The following is a 26,426-nucleotide window of genomic DNA, read 5'->3' on the forward strand; positions in this document are numbered from 1 at the left end:
TGCGATCCAGATAGTAAGAGAGCGCACGTTTTGGGTCCAGACGGTGGAGCCTCTCTTCCTCTTTCGAGGGATGCGGAGGCGGAAAGAAGGTGGGCAAGGTAATGGACTGCCCGATGTGACAACCTTGGGCAGGAAAGAGGGTCTCATCCGCAACACAACCTTGTCCGGATGAACAGAGAGGAAAGGAGGTGTAGAAGAAAGAGCCTGGAGCTCACTCACTCTCCTGGCAGAGGTGATGGCAACCAGGAAAGCAGTCTTCAAGCTAAGGAGACGGAGAGAACAGTTATGGAGCGGCTCAAAGGGAGCACACATTAGGTAGGTAAGCACAAGATTCAAGTCCCACTGGGGCATCACGAAAGGAACAGGAGGAAACATGTGTGTGATGCCCTTCAAAAACCTATTTAAAATCGGGGACTTGAACCAGGAAGGCTGATCAGGTAGCCTTAAGAAGGCGGAAAGGGCAGAAAGGTAGCGCTTGATAGTGCCCAGAGCAGAGCCCTGCTGGGCAAGAGATAGAAGGAAGAGGAGAACCTCAGAAAGGGGTGCAGAGAGTCAACCCACAGCCTTTGCTGTGCACCATGCCACAAATCTGTTCCACCTGCAGGCGTATACCGACTTCGTGGAGGGACGCCTGGCTGCCAGAATGACATTACAGACTTCGGGAGGCACGTCAAATGGCCTCAACTGTCGCCGCTCAATCTCCAAGCTCGTAGGTGGAGACTGGACAGGTTCGGGTGGAGGACAGTCCCCTGCTGCTGCGACAGAAGGTCCTCCCGAAGAGGCAGACGAATCGGGGGATCGACTGACATGCTGAGTAGCTCAGGATACCAGTATCTTCGTGCCCAGTCCGGAGCCACAAGGATAACCTGGGCCCGATCGCGTCTGATCTTCTTCAGCACTCTGGGCAGAAGTGGTATAGGCGGAAAGTTGTACAATAGACCGCAACTCCACTCGTGACGAAAAGCATCTCCGAGCGAGCGCCGCCTTGGAAACTACAACGCGCAGAACTGATGACATTGCGCGTTCTCTTCTGTGGCGAATAGATCTAACCAAGGCTCTCCCCACTGCTGAAAGAGGCATTGCGCCACGTCGGAGTTCAGACGCCATTCGTGATCCATCATGCACCGGCGGCTGAGTTCGTCCGCCCTGGCGTTCAGGGAACCTGCCAGGTGTTGAACCACCAGGGTCATGCCCTGATGTTCCAGCCACTGCCAGAGGCGTAGAGCCTCCTGGCATAGGGTCCACGACCCCACCCCACCCTGTTTGTTGCAGTACCACATGGCGGTGGTGTTGTCCGTGAACACCTGCACTACACTCCCCCGGACAGAGGGGAGGAATGCCTTCAGTGCAAGTCGGGTCGCCCGCAGCTCCAGAAGGTTGATGTGGAGCTGGGACTCCGCCGGAGACCAGAGGCCTCTGATCTCCGCCTCTCCCATGTGGCCCCCCAGCCCAGGAGGGACGCGTCCGTCACAACTACGTGCTCCGGGTGGGGTAGGGAGAAGGATCTGCCACTGACCCAATTGCGGTCCGTGAGCCACCACTGCCTTGCAGTGCCCTCCGAGATCAAGACATGGTCGGACAAGTTGCCCTGATGCTGAGCCCACTGAAACTTCAGGTCCCACTGCAGAGCCCACACCCGCCACCGGGCGTGATGCACCAGAAGGATGCAGGAGGCCATCAGCCCCAGAAGCCGCAGCTTCAACCTGACCGAGACTCGGGATAAAGGCTGAAAGATCGGAATCATAGCCTGAATATCCCGAATCCGCTGTTCGGGAGGATAAACTCGAAACTGCGCCGAGTCCAGAACCGCTCCAATGAAGAAGAGCTTCTGGGAGGGACACAGGTGCGACTTCGGCACGTTGATGGAGAACCCCAGCAGGTGCAGGAGATCGGCCGTAGTCTGTAGGTGGCTGACGACTGTCTGGGGCGAGCCCGCCTTCAACAACCAGTCGTCGAGGTAGGGGAAGACTGACACCCCTAACCTGCGCAGATGGGCTGCGACCACCGCCATCACTTTCGTGAACACCCATGGGGCGCTGGTAAGGCCGAAGGGGAGCACGGTAAATTGAAAGTGCTCGTGGCATACTTGAACCGAAGGTAACGCCGGTGGGCCGGCAGGACGGGGATGTGAAAATAAACGTCCTGCAAGTCCAACGCTACCATCCAGTCTCCGGGGTCCAGGGCAGCTAAGACCTGTGCCAGAGTCAGCATCTTGAACTTCTCCTGTCGGAGGAAGCCGTTGACGTTCCATAGTTCCAAGATAGGGCGTAGGCCCCATTTGCCCTTCTTGGGCACCAGAAAGTAGTGGGAGTAACAACGACACCCTACTTCCGGCCCTGTAACGCGCTCAATAGGCCCCCTTGGCCAAGAGGGCCGTGACTTCCTCTTGCAGACGTTGCAAGTGATCCCCCGACACGCGGTGGAATTGCGGTGGCATGGCTGGAGGGGTCGCCTCCAAGGGGAGGGAGTAGCCCCTTCGGACGATTTGCAGCACCCACCCGTCCCACGTGACAGTGCGCCAGTGGAAGAGGTGATGGCGAACCCTGCCCCCCACTGGCGTCACATGGGCCTGAAAGCACGGACTAGGAGGGTTTTGAGGCAGGTGCTGCGGGGGAAGTTGTGGACTGGCCTTGCCGTGGTCCCCGACCGCCGCTACGGCGGTTTCCACGGCCGCCACCGCGCTGTTGAACATTCTGCGGCGCATGGCTGGCGGCACGTGTGGGGGCGCCCCTTCTGTGGCCACGAAAGGAGCGAAAGGCACCCGTTTGCTGGCGTGGGGCCGAGAGGCCCAAGGACTTGGCCGTAGCCCTGGAGTCCTTAAAACGCTCAAGCGCATGGTCTGCCTTGTCGCCAAAGAGGGGACGGCCATCGAACAGCATATCCAGAAGGGTAGCCTGGACATCGGCCGAAAAGTTGGCGGACCTCAACCAGGCGTGGCGTTGAACCGCCACCGTCGTTGCCATCGCCCTGCCCAGTGAGTCCGTGGTATCCAGCCCAGACCGGATGTAATACCGTGCTGCATCTCGACCCTCCGCAAGGGCTTGGGCGAGTTTTGCCCGGGCCTCCTCTGGACATTGTGGCAGCACTTCCGCGACCGTGTCCCACAGGGTGTGGGTGTAGCGGCCCAAGAGGCATGCGGTATTGACTGACCGCAGTCCCAAACTCAGGGACGAGAACACCTTCTTCCCGAACTGTTCGTACCTCTTGGATTCCCGATCGGGCGGAGCCGTCGGGAATGCAGTCTGGGAAGTGGAGGCCTGGATGACCAGGCTCTCGTGGGTGGGATGGGTGGACAAAAAGCATGGGTCGCCCGGGGCCGGGCGGTAGCGTCTGGCCACGTTCCTATCCACAGGCGGACCTGTGGCGGGCTTGGACAAGAACGTTACACAAGGCCTCATTAAACGGCGTATATATAGGGGGGTTTACCCAAACATAGTCACTGGGACCTGGGTTCTATAAGTACTGAGAAGGGGGGGTCCCAGCGTGAGTGTAATAGTAAACATACAATTTGTAAAAGAATTTAGAGAAACAATAAATGAATCCTCATTGTTTTTATTCACAATGGGGATGGTTATATTCAATATAATGTCAAATGATTACATATTATAAATGATTGTACAGTGCCCCAAGGGGGGGAGGAGGGAGGTGATTAGGTGAGGATAGTGCGGTAACAGGAATTGTGACAGTAAAATCAACCAATTATCAAAGGTGCATTTGTATATGAATTTCAATATACAAAACAAAAGACCATCGGTTCAAAACATCAGTCAACATGTATCATGCTTCACAAATTACATTTAATGTCAAAATATTGGCGTGAAGCTGACAAACAGGGAGCTATTGTCGACGTTTCGACCCTCAGTAGTGGTCTCTGTTTACAAAGTGAATTCCTTTCTTTAATTTTCTCAGTCTCAAGAATTGAACAATTCTACGGAGACGCAAGCCTTGTCCGTTATTCACAAGATGAGCATCAACCAGAATGGTATGCTCTTTGGTGTGCTTATTATTATCTGTGATTAATCCATGTTGTCTCTCGCGACTAGTTGAGCAATCATTAAAACAATTCTCTTTAATATATATTGATTAGGTTGCCTGCCCCGCACCCTGTCCTGATGAAGACCCAACAGCAAGGGTACCACTAATCCCTGCGAACTACTGAGGGTCGAAACGTCGACAATAGCTCCCTGTTTGTCAGCATCACGCCAATATTTTGACATTAAATGTAATTTGTGAAGCATGATACATGTTGACTGATGTTTTGAACCGATGGTCTTTTGTTTTGTATATTGAAATTCATATACAAATGCACCTTTGACCAAAGTCGCCGGCGGCGCCGGGGCCGAAGCACCCGAGCCGCTAGGCCCTCCAGCCGGGGCCGTTGGGCCCGGAGGCGCCACGGAACCCGACTGAGGAGGGAGGAACTTCTTGGCCATGAGGTACCACTCGACCTCCTCAGGCGTTGCGGCATGCCCAGGGACCCGAAGGTGTAGGGCAGGCGGCGACGTCCGTGACTCCGTCGGAGCCGCGTGGGTGGTGTCACCCGAACCCCCGGCTGCATCGTGCGAGCGACGGGGTGGGTCGGAGGAACGATGACGTCTCTCCGACCTCTCATGCCTCTTAGCTGAGGACTTGGATCCTGAGGACCGATGTCCACTCCCGGAGCTGCGAGGGCTCCGACCCCGTGACTCGTCTCTCGACCTCCTGTGGGACCGGGACCTGGAGCGGCGCGGGCCTACTGCTGGAGTTTCAGTCGCTTGTGAGACCGCTCCCGCCTAGCTTTAGACGTCAGGGCCCGGCAGTCGGAGCAGGTGCGGTCGTCGTGGTCGAGGCCTAAACACTTGAGGCACCGGCGCTGAGACATCAGTCGGTCACACCTGGAACAGGGTTTAAACCCAGGCATCCCTACCGGCACCGTAGGAGTCGAAGACTCGAGTAGAGAAAAGATCAAAAAGTTTAGTCAAAAAAGACTATGGGGTAGAGCTTCTCCGGATCTGCGCTAGCTGGCGCGGAAAAAGAACTGACGTCAGCGCGCATGGGCGGCATCTAAGTACTCAGACGTCATTCCGGCGCTAACGACGCCGACGACGGATGCGGACGACGCCTGCCGGCGCGCAGGGGTATTGCTACGCAAAATGTTCCGGATCCAGTCTGACGCCTGGTGATATTCTAAGGTAAGGAATCTATCACTAACGTGTCTCTTTCAGATCATCTGTCTTGTTGACTACGCTTTAATCCGTTGCATTGTCCCTCTCTTTGTTCGGTAAGTTCCCTTCCATCGTGTTGATTATGTTTTCGTTTCATAATTATAGTTTTCCAATTATTTGTTGTCATTAAATGTATTCTTTCACGGTGTCCTTCTCTGGGGTATCCTCTGTCCATCTCGCTCCCGCCCTACATCTATGTTCTTTTTGTTTGTGACTTTCATAGCTAAAGTCGTTTGGCTTTTTGTCATCTTTTCTCTGGATATGATTCAAGGGAGACTGCGTTCTTTTTTTGTTCCTCCACCTCATCCTATCCTTTTTCTCCACCTTTTTCCTTTCCTCTTTGCTTTCCAGTTTATTCCAGCTTCTCTTTTTCTCTATAAATCTGTTCATGTGGTTATTTACTATTTTTTACCTTGTATGTATGATCGTGTACATCAGGCTGTCTATTTTATTTCCCTTCATATCTCTAATTTCTTGTTTTCTCTTATTCTCTGGCCTATTTCTGTTTCTCTCGTTGTTGTAATATCTTCCTACCTGGCATTTTGGCTTTTGCAGTTCAATTATTTTACTTATTATAAGTTTGCTGTATATTTTTGCATAACTTTGTATAAGTTCTTTCAATGAGTGGTTTACGTATTTCATGGAATATTGAGGGTATCTGTAATCCTGTTAAAAACAATGTGTATCATCCCAGCTAGCTAAATTGAAATGCCATGTAGTGTTATTGCAAGAACGCATCTTAAGGAGCAAGATTTGCTTTCCTTGCGCAAATTATGGGATGGAAATGTTTACTGTTCCTCAGCAGTTAATAATAGGAACGGCGTAGTAATCCTGTTTCACAAGTCACTAAAGGTTCTTTTTCTAAATGAAGACAAGAATAATAACGGTAGATGGCTTTTACTGAATATTAAGGTAAAAATACCCAATTTTCGATCTGTAATGTATATGGCCTGAATGGTATTGATCTAATTTTTTGGAATGATTTCTCTACTCTTTCTTCTTATGCCTCATTTGATTCTGGGAAGCGATTGCAACCAACTTTTTAGACTGGAAATCCCAAACCAAATTCATCCAAATGGAATTCAAAAGACTTTCCACAAAGCTGTTACATCTAGAGGGTTGTTAGATGCTTGGAGAATTTCTCACCCTGATGTCTTGGAATTTACCTTTTTCTCCCCTGCTCACAGGTCTCATTCACGAAGATTACATATTTTTCACACAATCATGTCTTCAATTCATGAGACATGCATAGATTGGCTCCATTCTTATCGCTGATTATGCCCCCGTCATTTTAGACATGGATTACCCACTTCCACACCCATTTCACGCCAATGGCGTTTTAACAGTGCCCTTTTGTTAGACACTCAATTTGTTGAACGATTTTCCCTGTTTATACATGAATTTTTCAGAAACAATCTTTCCTCTGAGTCACAGCTTTCAGAAACAATCTTTCCCCTAATTCACAGCTTAATTGTATTTGGGATGCTTTCAAAGCTCCCGCCAATTAATTTATAATAGATTTTGTTTTCCGGAAAAAAAGAAGACACTTAATGATGCAACACTAATTTTAAAACAAATTAGGCCTTAGAGCATACGTATTTGACCTCAAATGGTTCCGATACTTTGTCCAATCTCATTAAAGCCAAATTGCAATATAATAAACAATCCTGGGATAATGCTTGCAGCAGTCTCCTCAAATTGAAGGCTAAAATGTACAGCGGCTGCAATAAAGCTGGCAAATCCCTAGCCAACGATCTTAAAATTAAAAAACAGAAATCCAAGATCGTTGCCATCACAGATAGCGCAGGAGTCAGACATATCACTGATTCTAAGATCCTTGAGTGTTTCACTGAAAATTACACTTCTCTTTACACAGCCGACCCCTTCTTCTGACCAAATTCATTCATTCTTTCAAACCATTCCCAAACCCTCTGAGAATCACGTCAATCTAACATCCCTCAATAGTCCAATATTGGAACAAGAAATCACAAATGCTATTAATCAACTTCCCAAAGATAAAACACCTGGTCCAAATGGTTTTATTGTACGTTTCTTTCTTCATTTCAAGCAATTTCTTATTCCTCAGTTGTTACTCCTCATAAATCACTTCTTAGCCTCTGGTAAAACGCAAGGTTCCTTTACTAAAGCTATGCTCTGTTTGAAGCCCAAAAAAGTCAAAGCCCCTTCTTATTCTAAGAATTATAGACCCATTTCCCTAATTAACATGGATTGTAAGATCTTTGGCAAATTATTAGCCTTTCGCAAAAATCAGGTCATTCTGGACTTAATTAATATATATCAATCAGGGTTTATAAAGGGGCGATCGATTACAGATAACTCCAGGACTTTCCTACACATTATTCTTTTAACCTCCAAGGCGGACTTACCAGTCGCTGTAATTACGTTAGACGACGAAAAAGCCTTTGACAGAGTAAATTGGGATTCATTTTTGGAGCATTAAAATGGCACAGCTTTAGTCCCCTCATCATTCGATACATCCAGTTGCTATACTTCTCTCACTACACCTCCAGTTGGGTGAATGGATGTCAACCCAAATACTTTTCACTCCACAGAGGAACTAGACAAGGGATGCCCTCTAACCCCACTTTTATTTATTCTTGCCCTAAAGCCTTTTTTGGAAAATCTTCCCTGTTCTCCACAGTTTACATGATTCCAATTTAAACATATAGATATTAAGTTTACAGCTTACGCGGACGACCTTTTATTATACCTCTCCAAACCAAGTACCTCTTTGCCAGAGCTTTTCGCTTTGCTAAATGAGTACTCTTTGGTCTTTGGTTATAAACTCAATATCGACAAATCTGAGGTTTTGCCATTAAAAAACACATTGCCTTTATGATATGTTTAAAGACACTGGGTTGAAATGGAACTCAAAAGTATTAAATGCTTAGGTATCCTATACACTAATAATATCAAAGAAACCATTAAAATGTATCTTGCAGATATGGTTAAAAAACTTTTGGCGCGCATAGACAGTTGGTCCCCGCTTTTTTTGTCTTGGTGGGGTAGATTTGCCACAATTAAAATGATGCTGCTTCTGATCATTAATTTGTACCTATTCACGCTCCCAATCACTCTTCCACTTTCTTTCTTTAAAGGATTTCAGCATTTCAGCTTCAACAGGCCAAAGGGAGGGGTTAATTTTCCTAATCATAGACGTTACCATTCTGCATTTACCCTGAAATAAGTTTGGACATTTCTTTCAGACAACTCACATACACCATTAACGGCCTGGAGCTTACTAGAACAGTCTAAATCATGGGTACTCACAAACTTTCTCTCGGGGGCCAAATTTACAGTGTGGTTTGTGGCGGAGGGCCGCACCGGTGGGGGCGGGGTCAAAGGGGGAGGGGGCGGGGCTAAAGCAAACAAAAATTGTGACCATGAGGTTAAATACAGGTCCCTGCAGCAGACACCTTCGTCCACTGAGCCACCAGACCCAGCATACACACATCTTTCTCTCTCTCCCTCCTCTCTCTCTCCCTCTCTCTCTCTCCCTCCCTCCCTCCCTCTCCCTCTGGGTCTCCCTCCCTCCCGGTGTGTCTCCATCCCTGTCTCCCACTCTCCCTCTGTGTCTCCCTCCCTGTCTCCCACTTTCCCTCTGTGTCTCCCACTCTCCCTCCCTGTCTCCCACTCTCCCTCTGTATCTCCCTCCCTGTCTCCCACTCTCCCTCTGTGTCTCCCTCCCTGTCTCCCACTCTCCCTCTGTGTCTCCCTCCCTGTCTCCCACTCTCCCTCTGTGTCTCCCTCCCACTCTGTTTCCCTCCCTCTGCGTCTCCCTCCCTCCCTCCCTGTCTCCCTCACTCTGTGTCTCCCTCCCTCCCAGTGTCTCCCTCCCTGTCTCCCACGCTCTGTTCCCTCCCTCCCTCTGTGTCTCCCTCCCTCTCTCTGTCTCCCTCCCTCTCTGTGTCTCCCTCCCTCTGTGTCTCCCTCCATCCCACTGTGTCTCCCCTCAGTTTCGCTCCCTCCCTCTGTGTCTCCCTCCTCCCTCCGTGTCTGTCTCCCTCCCTCCCTCTGTGTCGCCCTCCCTCCCTCTGTGTCTCCCTCCCTGTCACCCACTCTCTGTTTCCCTCCCTCCCTCTGTGTCTCCCTCCCTGTCTCCCACTCTCTGTTTCCCTCCCTCCTGCCCTCTCTCTGTGTCTCCCTTCTCCCTCCCTCTGTGTCTCCCTCCCTCCCTCTCTGTCCTCTCACCTGTGTGTGTGTGTCAGCCCTCAGCCCGGGCTGAGACAGCTTCCCCGGCCGCGCGCACACAGCCGCACCAAGTACTTCATGGGTCTTTAAAAGACCATTTACATGTTAATTAGGCTTTGTTGAATTTCACCTCTTAGGCCCCTGCAGCTCCTCTCTGACAATCACAGAAATCACCCGGGCCCCCACAGAGCACAGTCTGAGTCAGAGCTGCTGCGGCTGTATTTGCGAACACTATTTAATTTATTTAATTTTAAACACAGGTGTCTGCAATGTCCGCGGGCCGCCCAGGAAGGCTTGCCCGGCCGGCGGGCCGTACTATGAGTACCCCTGGTCTAAATAAACACCATTCCCTTTTAATGCTGCCATTCCTTTATCTCATCTTTATCTTTTCTACTGCAGTTGCCACCTCTTTGTTTAAAGCCCATCTCTCTCAATTGGATATTTTTGCACATACTCCTATTAGGTAAAACAAACAGTTAAAGATCCTTAACTGAGCCCTATTTTGGAAAGAATGGCTTGATAAAGGATTTATTACATTTGATAATTGATAAGTCTCTTATGGACTTCACGGAGATCCAAGAGAAGTATGATATATCCCCTTTACACGCCCCTCATTACTCTCAACTCAGAACATCTCTAATTTAAATCCACTCCCAGATAACCCACCATCTCTATGGACTTCTCTACTCAGTTTAAAGCAGCTGCCAGTTCATGATTTTGTCTCACCCTACTGATATGAGAAGCAAATCTAGAACAGACATTTTGTGGGAAAAAGATTTGTCACAAGAACTCTCGTTTCATACCTGGGACTCCATTTGGGCAAAAATTCACACCTCTTCGCGATCAGCAAGCACAACACAGACTCTATGTTATTTTTAGAACAGGCTTTTTCTTACCCCTACAGATATTCGTAAGTTCAAGTTGTTGGATGATTCGAAATGCTGGTCTTGCCCTCACGAAAAAAGAGACTTATTTCATATGTTCTTTCTCAGCCCTCTGGTTAAGAATTTTTGGTTGCTCATTTGAAGGAATTGAATGAAATTTTATCCACAGATTTCCGTTTGATATTATGCACATTTTTCTGGGCGGCTCCTCCGCTACATGGAGTACCCAGGGAAACGTGGGTAAATGTATTGATTTATTTATAGCCATTACCTTTCAGATTATTAAGGGGAATTGGAAGTATAATGTCAAAATCTCGTACCACGCCTGGTGAAAACTTTTATGCCATCATCACAGGTTAGATCACGCTCACGCCACCTCAATACCATTATTGATTAAAAAAGACTTACTCCGCTCACCACTCACAACATTCCTATCTAGGATGGCTGTTCGACCTACTTCGTAGGTACTTTCTAATGAATCTCCTTAATGATATTATGTTTAGTAAGTTGTTATTGCTATTTTTGTTTTATTGTTCAGCTGCTTCTTATTATTTCTCCTTCTCTTCCCCTCCCTCCCCTTTTTACCCTTGTTTGAAAATGCCAAATTGCATATGCTTACGAAAATGTTTAGACTGTTCAAACTGATTTTGATCCTATACTTCTTAACATTGCTGATACCCGCATGGGGTTTATTTCGTTCTTTCTTTTATTCACTGTACTCAAACTAAGGTTATGATAGTGGTTGATCTTTGCGTGTATACTTTATACTGATGTTTAAGTTTGGATATTATCTCAATAAAGCATTCTAAACTTTAAAAAAAAAAAAGAGGTCCACCTCTTCCTCTGACCAGTAGGCCGCCAAGAACGGATAATCCCACAAGTGGGGAGACTGGCTAAAGGTGTTACGCAGCAAAGACAGAAGCCGAATGCTGTAGGGAAGATTTTGAAAATTGTATTAGGGGAAAGGTAAAGGCTATATAAAATATTGAATTGTGTGTACTAGAACTTGGCATTGAGCAAGACAGTATGACTTTCCCCTACTCCTCATCATGAAGCGCCCTACCTAGCACATCCTCCCAAACATCGAAAAGACTGTTGTATACATGACTGAAAGGCACTGTTTAACCAGCTGACCCACCAACGCCTCCTGCTTGCCATTATGAAAAAGTCTGTGTTAAAGCACGTGTCTCTGAATCTCTCGTCACAGGTTTAATTTGAAGGGTCTTGATTAAAAGTTGGTAAGTTATAACAAGGGAGTACGCAGAAAATTGAAATACCCCCACTTTGAACTCCAAGCAAGCGATGCAAGGAGGTAAATCCTCCCAAGAAGAGCTCCACTGTCTCTTCCATTTAAGAATCCATCCATTCACGCTTCCATCCAACCACTGATTCAATATTTCACCATTACATTCCGTCATCTATTCATTCTTTCATCCACGACTCAATCTTTCAATATTCTATCCAATCAATCCATTGGCCATTTCATCCATCCATCTGTAAACACACCCACCATCTGTGCATGCAACCATCCATACATATATCTACCCAGCCATCATTTGACTTACCTATCTTGGAATTTTCTGGTTGCCTGATTGGTGGTGCTCACGAGGGACTCGGTGTACTGGAACTGCAGGGGGAAAGGAGGCAGAGGCAGCCCTTGCGTGCGCACGCGCTGAAAAGTGCTGTTTGTCTCCTGCAACATGGGACCCGCACGGGCCAAAGGCAGGCCCGTCTGCGCCTGGAGGAGGCTGGGCTGGGCCACCCCTCTTGGTCCTTGAACTTGGATCCTGTGTTGGTAGCCTGGAATACAAAAGCTTGGATTTCCTCGGCTGAGGTGGATTTGAGAGAGCTACGAGGGAGCGATTACCGTAAAGGGTGGGCCATTGCCCCTGCTGTTCAGCACGAGCAGGTAGGAGGAAGATCTACTGCCTTCTCGGTTTTTGTTTGGGGTTACTGATGTAGCACTGATTGAGCCCAGTTTCTTTAGCTCAATAACTGTTGTGAACTCCTGCCTTAGAGTTATGGGGAAAAGCAAAGGAACAATGGCAGCAGCCCCTGGGCCTACTGCAACCACAATGGACTCCTTTTCATTAAGGGCAGCAGGGATTTTAGACAAAAAGATTGAGTTGATGGCCCCTCGGCTCTCCCGCTGCCCTGTAAATCGCCACCTCTATAGCCCACCAAGAGTCATTTTATCCTAGCCTGCACAGCCGGACAGAGGACCTTTTACTTCACGAGCCATATCTACCAGACTGGGGTCGGGTGGGGGTCCTGGCTCTAACGATGTATTGGTTATTAACATCCAGCCGAAGTCACTACGCCCCACTATACGGAGCAAGGGTACTACGTTGCCCCTTGTGTATGAACTTTGCAGTATAAGTTGTAAAATGTGAACAATGTAGCCACTCGGACAGACCAACCTGTTTCTAACACAAAATCCTCAGAGAGTCCTAGAGAGTTGTGCCCCAGCTGTTTTACATTCATTTGAACAAGTGAGTCTTGAACTCTGCCCAGCTCCATCTCAAGGGCCTTGCACATACAAACTACAGCATGAATGAAATGACCTCGCATAACTACACGGAAGGTCTCCCACTCAGTCATAGAGGATGATACTGTGCCCTTGTTCTCAAAATAACCATTTAGGCAAGGAAACTATAGAATGTTCTGTCTCCAAGATGGAGCCCTAAAGGTGCCACAACAGAATAGGAGGATGGACTTTGCACAAGTCAGGTCCAGCAATAACACACTGTGGTCTGAAATGGTTTGGCTGAGATCACTGGTGAAGGAGAAAAGCTGGCCGAGCGATGTCAAGCAGACAACTTACTTAAATCGCACATATCGCTTGTGTGGGGGGCAGTAAAAAAAGTATAGTCTAACCCCTTGTATGGACCACTGCACCACCCAGAGTGACAATACATTTGCTCTGTGGACACTCTGAGTCTGCTGTAATAGTTGATGTGATGAGTCTAGCACGACATGTAACACCATTCAAGTCACCATTGAATGTTTACCCATTTAGCTAGCAGTTTAGAGTGCTCGAGCAGAAATGTGTGTTGTTCTGCTTTGAGAATAAGTACTTCCTGGTAACACTGAGTTCCTGTCCAACCTTCCTTCCACCAAGACAAACCTGCCCGTCCTGTCTGCTTGCACCATAACCGTTTTGAAAAGGCCTCCTGCCCTAACCCAAATTAAGCCCCCATGGCATAGACTGAAGAATTAGAAGAGGAGAGATGACCCCACTGAAGCTTTTGAAGCCTGGCCCCTTCTGGCTACATTATGTGGGATTCTTGAAGTAGGGCCATATGGATCAAACAATATGTTGCTGCCTTTATAGGGGTTGGGAAAAGAGATCATGTAAATACCCCCACATGCTGGACTGGATCCCAAGTGCCCACTCCAAGGCCTCGTTGGGCTACGGACAACAGAAAAAAACAAAACATTCGACAAATTTGTATGTTATGGGTCAGTAACGTTGGCATTACAACAGGTCATAAAGCTATACCAGTGTGTGCTGTAAACAATATTTGTACCTGGATGCCTAGCAGCTAGAGTGACATCCACTACTTTAGGAGAAAAGTCTTAAACAGTCAATTTTCGACACTCATTTTCCACGCACAGGTGTAGACTAATTAGGCCTGGGTGCAAGAACCTTTCCTGCTGCTGCAACAGAAGACCCTTACAAAGAGCCTTATGATCACAAGAAAGAGCTTCCAGTCCAGAAGTCTTGGGTACCATATTCTTCTGGCCCAATTCAAAGCCACTAGGATGTCTTGACCCCAGTTGTTCCTGATCGTTTTGAGAAATCTGTACAGAGGAGGTAGAGGCTGGAAGGCATAATGTAATCCAGAGCTACACTCTAGGTGGAACACATCTACAAGAGCGTGGCCTTTTGGAAACTCCGACACGCAAAAGTGTTGATATTATGTGTTCTTGGTGGTAGCGAACAGATCGAGCCAGTGTTCTCTCTACTTCTGAAAAATACCCTTTGCCACCTCTGGGTGTAGCTGCCATTTGTGTTCCGCCTGTTGTCAGTGGAAGAGTATGTCCTCCCTGGAATTCAAAGATTCTTCCAGGTGGTTCACGACCAGGGAGATGCACTCATCCAGTTCCAAAGGCGCAAGCTGTCCTGGCATAGGACCCAGGATGCCATTCTGTCCTGACTTTTACAATAACACATGATGGTTGCGTTGTCGGTGAGGGCTTGGACCAGCCTCCCTTTGAGGAAGGCCTTCAACACAAAGTGAATGGTCCTCAACACCAAGAGGCCAATGACAGGTTTCGGTGGTGCTGAAGCGGGTCGTATGTCAATGCCTCGCACCCTCACCAGCGAGATTCGCCATCACCTGCCTGACATATTATGACTTTAAAGTGGTCTGGCAGGCGGGTGGTGTGGCACTCCCACGGCGGTTTCACTTTCAAAGGCGGTGGTGCCTTTAAAAAAGGCACTGCAATGGGACTGCAAAACAAGGTTGTTGCACAGCATAGACTTGAAATTCCATGCTGTGTAGGAACTGGTTGCATGCACACTGGGGGGCACATGTTATGCCCCTCTGTATGCATCCACATGTGGTGGAGGCACACGCGGCCCTGTAAGACCCCCTTTGTTTCCTCTCCGCCACGTTGTACATGGAGGAGGAACCTCCATGACACCGCCGGCTGAGAGGAAACTTGTAATATGCGTAGTGGGACCATGGCGGTGGGAGCAGAGTCAAAGGAATTCTCTCATTTGCATAGGGCACAAACCTTTGCAAATGAGGGAACACCCTCTGAAGGTAGCGCTGATGCTTCAAATGTGCCAGAGCTACTGGCATTATAGAAGGGGGCGTACAAGCGTCTGCGCCCCCTTCGATAATACCAAAGTACCCCAGGGCGCGCAAGGCGGGCGCAACGCCCGTTGCACCTCCTGGGCACCTTCTTTAATACGGCCCAAGGCCATCACGCATTTGGTGCTCCACGGATGTCTTCCACTTTCCAATGAAACCAGTAATTTGTGCGATGATGATGGGTGTGGGCAGAGGAAGGCAGGCTATGGCAGCTATCCTCAACTTTCCATGACACCTTAGCCACCATGGCCACACACATCAGATAGATTAGGTGTTCATAGGTTAATTCTTTACTGTCCACATTTCCCTGGTTATAGCCAAGAAACTGAACTTTACATTTTTGTTTCAAAAACCTGTTTTAAATATAACAATTATAAATCAGCAAGGCATTATTCAAGATGGGATCCGTACACAGAGTTAGAATTTAAAGTGTTGTTACCTTTCATATCCTTTTTACCAGAGTCACGCTTTTTGTTGGTGTTAACTTTTGAATTTTTTGACTGTTGTTTTTCCATGTGCTTCTGTTGGCATTCCTCAGCAGATCGACTACCCACTGCCATTGCCACATCAACCCAAAACCCACTCTTATGTTTAGGCAGGGATGACACGGCCCTGGAAGGAAAAAAGTACATAGTCATCTATGTTTTATGTTTAATAATACTTAATCTATATCTACCACTGTGGTACAAAAAGTAAGATCAAATTTGATGAAAAGTCATAAATTCTTTGCGTAAACATTATTTTGCTAAACATGTTTTTTTGATTTCACAAGTTTTTTATTGGGAGTCTGCAGCAAAAACAAGACGAAAATACTTACATACATAGGAATAAATAATAACAGTAGTAATAATAATACCAATAAGAATAATAAGAATAATAGGTGTAAACAGTAATAACAATCATAATAATTGTACACAAGAGATATGGGGTTAGGGAAAGTGATCATGCACAGTTTTCATACAGGTATACAGTCAACAAAGAGCGGTGCCTAGTCTGGACATTAGGGCACAAGCATCAATTTGGAATCATATAAGTACATAACTGGTCAATGAATGTAAACCAGGGCACAAACAATACCCGAGGGTGTCCTATTTATCACCACATGAAGTGCATCACGTAAAGTGCAAAGTAGCTGTCCGAGGCGGGGGGTGTTTGTGAGTCAGTGACAGGGTCATAAAAGGGACTGCTAGTCAATAGAGGAAGAGATGGGGCAGCTTTTAGTGCAGTGCCTGATTGCAGGCGAGGGAACCGGTCCGGAACTTGTGATTAGGATGAGAGATTCAGGGTGGCTTGTGAACACTGAAGTAGTCATTCTGTGAGGACCACATTTTTCTATGGGGTGGACGCCAAGGTGTGTTCAGGAGTGAGTTGTTGTCTGCACCTCTGAGGTTGGAGATCCGATTCAGCCAGTGGTTAAAGGATGCCTTACGGGTATTTTTCCAATTGTTGAGGATGATTTTTACAGCAGCTGTGAGTAAGAGGTCGAGTAGGGCCCTGTTGTCTTCTGAAAGGGAAATAGCTTTAGTAAAGCCCAAGACAAGGGTGGAGAATTCCAGCATGGGTGTGATGGATAGGACTTTAGTGATGAAGGCAAAGATTTTGTCCCAGAAGGCAGAGACACATGGGCATTTAAGTATTAAGTGTTCGAGATCTACTGTCCCCTCGTTACAATTCCAACAGATGTCGTCCTCCCTAATGTTGTGTAGGAAGAGGCGTGCTGGGGTCCAAAAAGCTTTGTGGAGGAGCCAAAACTTCGTTTGGGAAAGAGTGGGGCTAATTTTATGACGTGTGGCTGATTCCAAAGTTTTGGCCCACTCCTCATCTGAGACCGGTGACGAGGAGACAGATTCCCAGAACTGTCGCAGATCATTAGTAAGATTACTCTGTTGTGGCCGCAGAAGTTTATAGATTCTGGAGACTTGGTGGCCTAATCTATTGAGGGTGGTTAAAAAGCTTAAGAGAGAAGGAGTGTGGTTGGTGAGGTTTGCTTTGGTGAGTGCCACCTTAACATTCAAGACGTTGTAAAACTCTATAGCTTCTAGGTCATATTTCTTCTGGAGGTCAGCGAAAGAGAGTGGCCCGGTGTCAGTGCAGAGTTGGTGAGGGAAGAAAATGCCCTTGGCAGCCCAGGTAGCATTATGCAAAGGCTTCCCCTTGTATAAAAGAATATGGTTATGCCAGAGGGATTCTCACTTTGATCGTTTAAGCTGGCTAGACAGGAGTTTATCAACGATTAGGCGGGCTAGTTTATTGTTTTTAAAGATTGAGGTGGAGCAAGTAGGTGTGTTTAGTGAGGCGGTAAGAAAGGAGATTGGGTCGAGGTTCTCAAAGAGAGCTTTCTCCACATGAAGCCAGACTGGGGTGTAACCTGGCTCGGGAGCTAGCCAGAGTGAGCCTTGTTTGGCTAGAAAGGCAGTTTGGTAAAGCCTGAAGTTCGCTAGGTTGACCCCACCTAGGGTTTTGTCAAGGCACAGCTTCTTTAGGCTAATTCTGGCCCGTTTCCCCCTCCACAGGAAAGCAGAGATCAGTGAGTCTAGTTTGTGGTGAAAGTCATTAGAGAGTGTGAGGGTGATCAGATAGTAGTCTTGGCGCAATATCAGTTTCTTGAATGAGGTGGGTGAAGGACCTCGACAGAAGGATAAAATCTATTCTGGAATAGGAGTTGTGTGGAGCGGAGTAAAAGGTGTATTCCCTACAATCGGGGTTCTGAAGTCGCCAGGAGTCCTTCAGTAGGAACCGGTTGCTCATCCGCATGAGTGCCTAATGGGAGCGAGAAGGGTGGAAAAGGCATTTAGATTGTTGGTCAAGGATAGGATCAAGTGGTACGTTAAAGTCACCCCCTACGATTAAAAGATCTTCTTGAGGAATGGGTTCTATGGCTAGGGAGACTGAGTCCCAGAAATCGAGATCGTCCGAGTTGGGGCTGTACAGGTTTACAACATGGATGGGGTCGTCGTTCCTTATTAAATGTGTGATTAAGAGTCTGCCCTCTGAGTCGATTCGATTCGATATGTCTTTATTTCGAATTAAAAATTCATAAAAGACAGGAATACAGTCATACACAATATATAAAAAGACACTCCAGCAGTATAATATTAAACACACAACATTCCTAAAAATGAAAAAATTATTTAGACATATGTATATAAAAACAAATGGGACAATGATAATTTGCACAAAAGTTAATACCACTAAGAACAATACAGGGTGCTATGTACAAATTAATAAAAGGACATTCAGCATACAGGGATACCCAGTTTCTTAGAACGAATCAGCCAGGCCCATCGTAAAAATTTTGCAACACCTACCACTACAGTTTCTGATCTGATAACACGAAGTTTGTGGAGTGCGTCTCGAAAGCCAGCACAGTTCAGAGACAAGCAGATCGGCTTTAACCACTTAATTCTTGGTGCACGGTAGGCAGGGCAACCAAAGAAGAAGTGACCAACACTTTCCTCCTGGTCTGCACACCAATAGCATTTGTTTCCTGTGGACATATCCCATTTTGCTGTAAAGGAATTGATGGGCAGGGTGCCAATTCGGAACTGGTGGTATAGTTTGCGGTCTGGTACTCTTGTGATAAGGTCCCAATACTGTTCTAATGAGGGAACAGCCTTAAACACTAAAAAGGAGCCAGTTATGTTAGCATCCAGGGATTGGTTTACAAGAATAGATTTCCTCCAAGCCCAAAAGAGTGCCTTAAACTCAAGTTTAGAGGGAAAAGTTGCCCCCCCCGGGTTGGACCAAAGCTCCGGGAGACCCATCAATTTCAATACATTTTTAACTACACAAAACCATTGTATTTTGTTTGCCCCCCACAAGAGTTTTACCTCCTCCAACTCTTGGATAAACAGGCCAAGCTCAGGAGAGGTCCAGATGCGGCGCCAAAAGGCCACCACCCGATACAGGGCCATCTCGTCGATTGGTCTGCAGCCAAGATCCAATAATAGAGGTTTAGTTGGGGTGGACTGGGGGAGACTAACCAGATTCCGTAGGAACCTGTTCTGCGCAGTGGACAGACTGGAGAGATTCTTATGACCCCAAACTTCTGCTCCATAAAGGGTTGCGGGGATGACTTTCACCTCAAGAATTTTTAACACAGGGCTAACACACCTAGTAAAGGAGTTCTTCTGTTCATGAAGCAAACAGCCAGCCAACCTATTAAACTTAAGTTTGGACGTTTCCACTTGGGGGTTCCAGCTGAGTTGGTGGTCTAGGGTAACACCAAGGTATGTCATGACCCTAACTTGCTCGATATGAACTCCGTTTAAAGAAACGGTACACTTAGGGGGAGATTTCTTGCAAAAGACCATAAATTTTGTTTTTTCCAAGTTTATTTGCAAGTCGTTCTTGCTACAAAACTCGGAAAATCTGTTCAGGGCTACCTGAAGCCCGGCTCTAGTTTTAGAAAGCAGGAGGGTGTCGTCTGCAAAGATCAACATGGGGTACTTTCGACCACCCAGCATGGGAGCATCCGACTGTGTGTTGATAAAGTATTGTGTGACCTGATTAATGAATAGGAGAAACAACGTGGGGGCCAGGACACAGCCTTGACGCACCCCACGTTGTACAGGGAATTGCTTGGTCACCTGCCCCTGACTGCCCCACCTAACCTGGGCATAATTGTCCTCATGGAGTCGCTGGACTAGGATCAAGAGCTCGGGCGGAAATCCCATGTGGTTAAGGGCCTCCCACAACTTCTTCCTTGGCACCAAGTCGAAAGCCGACTTGAGGTCAACGAAAGCAGCATATAACATACCACCACCCAACAAAACCACCTTCCAAAAAAGTAATGTAAACCGGAAGACTTGATCAACTGTGCTCGTCCCAAACCTGAAACCCGCCTGCATAGGGGAAAGAATATTATTTGAATCGATCCAATCCAGAATTCTTGTTAGAATCATTCTTGACACAATTTTCTGGATTGAATCGATCAAACTAATGGGCCGATAATTGTTGGGGAGGGAACGGTCACCCTTCTTGTAGACTGGCAAAATTTCTGCACCCTTCCATGAGGGAGGAATCTCGGCCCCTGCAGCTATGTTATTTGCCAGTAAGGTTATATATGGGATCCAAAGGTCAGGTTTGAGTTTAAAAACATCAGCAGGAATAGCATCAATGCCAGGAGCTTTGCCCGACTGAACTGACTCGAGAGCGAGTGCAGTATCAGATTCCAAAAACATAAGTCTGTCTCCAGTATAAGAGGGTTGGCACAACAGTGTAGTTTCCATCGAAGGAGCTGGCGCTATGTTTGGGTCATTAAACTGTGCGGAGTAGAATTCCACCCACAATTGGGCGGAGACATGATTTACTGGAACCTGAGCTGCAGGGTCCTTTCTCCGCCTTATAATAAACCAAAAATCCGTAAGATTAGGGGAGTCGCATGCACCTAGGAGATCGAGCCAGTATGAGTCATCCCATTCACGCTTAGCAGCCTGAATGGTACGCTTGTAACATTGCCTTGTCGTTCTTATGGCATCGGAGTTCCGGGCCTTCACAGCAGCTAATAAGCTGCTGTGCGCGTCTCTACACTTCTTATTGTACCATTTTTTGTGAACTCTAGTTTTAGCAGGCCTAAATGGTTTCGTGAGAAGGTTTTTAAGGGTCGAAAAACACTCCTCATGAAGGTTGGTAATTATGGGGTCCGCTGCATCAGCTAAAGATAACAAAGCCATCCTACTCCACGCGTCCCTTACCTCTTCCTCTATCTTTGAGGTAAGTACGGGGTCCTCCAAAACTCTAGACCATTGTACACGGCGCCTGTTGTGGCACAGAATAACATCAGATGTTAAGATATTAGTCCTCCTAGCTGGTGCCCCCATGCCTGGGACCAAGATCCCAAGAGAAAGGGGATTATGGTCGCTCTCTGGGCGGGGCTCTATCGCCATGTCTTGTACAATGGACCAGCACTCGATTTTAATCAAAATATAGTCGATACGGCTTGAGCACAAACCGTTGTCAAAGGTGTTGGACCCAAGGCGATCGGATCGTGTACGACCATTGGCCGCCCGTAGGCCCCATTCTAAACAAAAGCCCAGCCAATGAATAGCTGCCTCAGTACCCTTAACGCCCTTTGCAATAGTAAGCGGGGGGATTGCCCAAGCAGTGTCCTCCTCAGACCCCACATCCTCTGCCAGGGAGGAGATGGGCTCAATGGAGGTATTTAAGTCTCCCGCCACAATTACAATCTGGTCGGACCCGAAGTTCTTAAATAAATGGTCAAGATCGTCCAAGACGTCTTGTTTTTTCCCACCCTGACAGCCACGGGCATAGACATCAACTAAAATAATATCTGGGGTATTGGGTTTACACAGGCTAATACATAAGAGATCTGCACTCGCCACCGGTATTTCCCTACCATGGAAACCCAAGTTATTTTTTAACCAGATAGTAAGACCACCAGAGGCCCTACCCTTGGGGCTCTTAATTGCGGGTTTTGAAAAATTTAGATAACCCAATTTATACAATGGGACGGTTGACCAGGTTTCCTGGAAGATGACGATATCATATGAATCAATGAAATTGACCCAATCGTCATTCTCCAGACGTCCCCTAAGCCCAGCAATATTCCAAGAGATGACTCTTAAAGGGCAATCTGCAGTTAGTACACATGGTAACTGTACCACGCTCTGTACTTCATCCATTGCCAAAACAGGAGTGTGTGCTGAATCTAAAACTGTGCCCAGATTGTTAGGCGACGAACGGCCGACAAGAGAAGGACTTGGGGATGGAGGACCTCCAGACCGCTCAAGTCAATCCACCTCCTCCAAGCAGCCGAACCTATTAGAGGTTGAAAACCCTTGCCACCAGTTTGGTTGGTTCTGACCAACAAAACTATAAGTTGGACGACTAGCATTCCTAGCGGTGGTCCATAAACCCTCATTCACTGGTTGATGTCTGGGGGGGTAGAAAAAAGTGAGGGGCCTCACTACTATTGCGGAGTTGGCCTCAAAAGATGGTCGAGCACATAATTGCTGAGCTGTGTGGGGATCCGAAAAAGAAACCACCACACAGTCTCCGGCAATAGACTTATGGGTGCGGCCGATCCAAGGAACTCTCTGGACCATAAGTACACTGCTTCTTTGCTGGTCGGGGAGCGGTTTGTTGGAATTCAGCCAGTAAATGACTTTATTTTTTAATGAAAGATCATTTTCCTGGGATTGTTGATCCAACTCTGGGACACCGGCTAATATAACAACGTACGGCCCTGCTTCAGGCGGGAGGTCAATGAATCCTCCTCTAAAGTTGTTACGACTGGCCTGGCGTGGTGGGTTACGCTTAGGGGGCGGCCTGAGGGGATGGTTGGCTGGCACCCTGGTGTCAGTGTTCGGCCTGTGGGCTGGTTTGTACGAAAGAGGGGGTTTAGGTGCTACAAGGCTAGGGGTAGGTACAATAGTTTTAGCAATGATGGTACGAGGTTTTGGGATGGGTTTGGATATTGGCAAAATCTCGGGAACGATTGATACTGGTTGTAAAGGAGTTTGGGCGGGTTCTGAAGCTAAAGGCTGGGGAATGGGTTCAGTTGCACATAAAAGCTTAGCATCCATTTCCTTGAGACTCAGGCTAGCCAGGGTGACAATGGTCCTATCCATTTCAAGGAGGTTATTCTCTATACGAGAAAGCCTTAGTTCTAGGGGGGAGAGTAACTGCTTAAGCGTGTCCCATACTAGGTGCAGGAATTCACTATCACCCTCCCTGTCAGACACCGGGCCAGTCACCCGACCCTCCAGAATATTTGTACTGTCTTGACTGGGAGAGATGATAAGAACATCATCTACCACTGAACTATGAGTTTCCATAGTAGCTTCCCCATTAAGAGCACTTGGAGACGGTTGGGGGATAACATCCTTCACCCCAAGAGATCCCATGGCCCGCCTGTTATTAAAGAATTTTAATCTTGCTATTCTGGCTTTTTTCTTTGCGTGCAAAGTTCTCGCAAGGCATTTCTTTTTGTATGCTGCCGCTTTCTTATCTCTACAAAGACTTGCTACTTGGGATGCTTTAGGAAGAGGGCGGGAAGTTGCGATGCTAAAAAGGGGAGCATGGCCAGTATTTAAATGAACTATGTTGGGTTGGGAGATTGGAGGGGAATGTAAGGGAATGATGGGAGGAACAGGATGCATCACTGCCGTTGCTAATAACGCCCGTGGAGCGATTGAACGGTCAGGGGTACGGGCAGATGCAATATTTCCCAGAGATGATTTTTTGGAGCTAGCAATATGTGCTGACAACCTACGTGCAGCATCAAGTTCTAACGAGACCTTGTGCTGCATTTTACTGATTTCCTCGTCAATAGCCAAATTGGTTTTGACTAGGAAATCTTCTATGGACCTGTTGGGATTGCTAGCTGCCATGAGGGTCTTGCTCCGACTACCCCGTGAACACATATTACAGAATACAGGTCAATAAATTAATTAAAATACACACCACAATTAAACTATAAGATGTGCCACACAGGAGTAAACCCAGAAACAAATTAAAATTAAGGGAGGGTGGCCCAGCCCAGCCCTCTTAGACCTCGAACGGCCTCTAACGGCCCAGTCTTTGTCCTGTCTTCGTCCGGGCTGCGTCCCGCGCTGCGGGAGTGCCAAAGCTATAAGTAGGGGGGGCGTGGCAGCAGGGAGAGCGGACCGGAAGCTGTAGAAAGGTCTCGCAGGGGCTCCTGGGCAATGGAGTCCCCTGCACGCTCGCAGCCCCGCTGACCGCACTCACCCAGAAGCCTGTAGCCCCTCAACAAAGTCCCGATGGGCAGGTAGGCGATGCGGCACCCGCGGAGCGGGTGCGGCGAGGTGTGGCGCCTTGTCCTCTGATAGCCGCTGGATAGCGAGGTCGAACCCAAGAATGCCTCCAATAATCCTCTGTCTGGAAAAGCGTCCCACCAAAGGTAAGGGTGAGAAGAGTTTTTAAAGTGCAGGGGACGGGGGGCGGCAGCAGGGAGAGCGGACCGGAAGCTGTAGAAAGGTCTCGCAGGGGCTCCTGGGCAATGGAGTCCCCTGCACGCTCGCAGCCCCGCTGACCGCACTCACCCAGAAGCCTGTAGCCCCTCAACAAAGTCCCGATGGGCAGGTAGGCGATGCGGCACCCGCGCAGCGGGTGCGGCGAGGTGTGGCGCCTTGTCCTCTGATAGCCGCTGGATAGCGAGGTCGAACCCAAGAATGCCTCCAATAATCCTCTGTCTGGAAAAGCGTCCCACCAAAGGTAAGGGTGAGAAGAGTTTTTAAAGTGCAGGGGACGGGGGGCGGCAGCAGGGAGAGCGGACCGGAAGCTGTAGAAAGGTCTCGCAGGGGCTCCTGGGCAATGGAGTCCCCTGCACGCTCGCAGCCCCGCTGACCGCACTCATCCAGAAGCCTGTAGCCCCTCAACAAAGTCCCGATGGGCAGGTAGGCGATGCGGCACCCGCGGAGCGGGTGCGGCGAGGTGTGGCGCCTTGTCCTCTGATAGCCGCTGGATAGCGAGGTCGAACCCAAGAATGCCTCCAATAATCCTCTGTCTGGAAAAGCGTCCCACCAAAGGTAAGGGTGAGAAGAGTTTTTAAAGTGCAGGGGACGGGGGGCGGCAGCAGGGAGAGCGGACCGGAAGCTGTAGAAAGGTCTCGCAGGGGCTCCTGGGCAATGGAGTCCCCTGCACGCTCGCAGCCCCGCTGACCGCACTCACCCAGAAGCCTGTAGCCCCTCAACAAAGTCCCGATGGGCAGGTAGGCGATGCGGCACCCGCGGAGCGGGTGCGGCGAGGTGTGGCGCCTTGTCCTCTGATAGCCGCTGGATAGCGAGGTCGAACCCAAGAATGCCTCCAATAATCCTCTGTCTGGAAAAGCGTCCCACCAAAGGTAAGGGTGAGAAGAGTTTTTAAAGTGCAGGGGACGGGGGGCGGCAGCAGGGAGAGCGGACCGGAAGCTGTAGAAAGGTCTCGCAGGGGCTCCTGGGCAATGGAGTCCCCTGCACGCTCGCAGCCCCGCTGACCGCACTCACCCAGAAGCCTGTAGCCCCTCAACAAAGTCCCGATGGGCAGGTAGGCGATGCGGCACCCGCGGAGCGGGTGCGGCGAGGTGTGGCGCCTTGTCCTCTGATAGCCGCTGGATAGCGAGGTCGAACCCAAGAATGCCTCCAATAATCCTCTGTCTGGAAAAGCGTCCCACCCTCTGAGTCATGTGTGTGTGAGACAACCGTTAGATTGGATTTTTTGGCAATCAGTGTAATTACCCCTCCTTTTTTATGATTAGCTGGAGAGCAGGTGGAGTTGGAAATCCAGTTGGAGGTGATAAAACGCGTGTCTTCCTCAGTAAGTTTAGTCTCCTGCAGGAGAATAATATCTCCTTTCGACTTAGCCAAGTACTCGAAGATTTTCCGCCTCTTTACCGGGTGGTTAAGGCCCTTAACATTCAGGGAGACTATGTTGAGATTTTCTAAGAGGGATTTAGTGTCAGCCATCCGACAATAAAAGGTGCGCAGTGTGGGGCGGACTTGGGACAGTGCGCGTAGTGCAGCACTGAGGGACCGCTGATGAAGTACTGGAAGAAGGACTAAGCCAAGGCCACTGTAAGGAGCCCGAGTTGCATAGCACTACATGAGCAATGTTGACCGTATCATGGAAATAAAAGAAAACAATCAAGGCAGAACAGAAAAAAACAACTAAAGAGGCATGCAGCTCCCTAGGTAACTCCAACATTCCCCTCCCCCTTCCCCCTCCCTATCCCCCTCCCCAACCCCCCTGCCTCCCCTCCCTCTCCCAAAACATGAACGCAGGGTGTACGATGGCAGTACCGTCACTTAGCAGAACAGAAGATTAGAATCTAACATTATGTCAGGCATAGAACAAGAATAAACCAATTGTTCGCCCCTACAGGGCAAGCCAAAGTAGAACCTTGAATATGTGAACTTGTTAGGGTAGTATAGAGGGCTACCTTGGTGACCTTGAAGAGGTGTATGGAACATGGTACATATGGAGATCTGGCAAAACTAGAAATAAGCCTAGTAAAACCTGGGTAGGCAGGCTGAGCACAGGTTACGTGTATGAGTGTCTATCTCTTTTGAATCGTACACTAATGTAAGAGCGTTAAAGTATGGAGGACTATTTTGGTGACCTTGAAGAGGTGTGTGAACATGGTGCATATGGCAGTCTAGCGAAACTAGAAATAAATCAGGTCATACCTGGGTAGGCAGGCTGAGCACAGATTACATATATGAATGTCTAGTCCATTTGACTCGTGCAATAACATAAGAACGTTAACTGATAGAGACCATAGTCGATTATAAACATGAAACATGAATGTAAGTGAGAACTGAGGTAAAGGGCTGGGACCCTAG

The 26,426-nt window shown here is 48.1% G+C and overlaps 1 protein-coding gene across 4 annotated transcripts in view; it reads right to left on the reverse strand.

Moving 5' to 3' along the window:
* Nucleotides 1–26,426, reverse strand: part of MIS18BP1 (MIS18 binding protein 1) — a 679,433-nt gene that overhangs the window by 270,317 nt on the left and 382,690 nt on the right. For all 4 annotated transcript variants that reach the window (XM_086937270.1, XM_086937268.1, XM_086937269.1 and 1 more), the window contains one exon: nt 15,563–15,735. In XM_086937270.1, the coding sequence (XP_086793396.1) occupies nt 15,563–15,735 (173 nt within the window). The remainder of the gene's footprint in view (nt 1–15,562; nt 15,736–26,426) is intronic.

Source organism: Lissotriton vulgaris, chromosome 9 (assembly GCF_964263255.1).
Source record: "Lissotriton vulgaris chromosome 9, aLisVul1.2, whole genome shotgun sequence".
Taxonomy (NCBI): Eukaryota; Metazoa; Chordata; class Amphibia; order Caudata; family Salamandridae; genus Lissotriton; species Lissotriton vulgaris.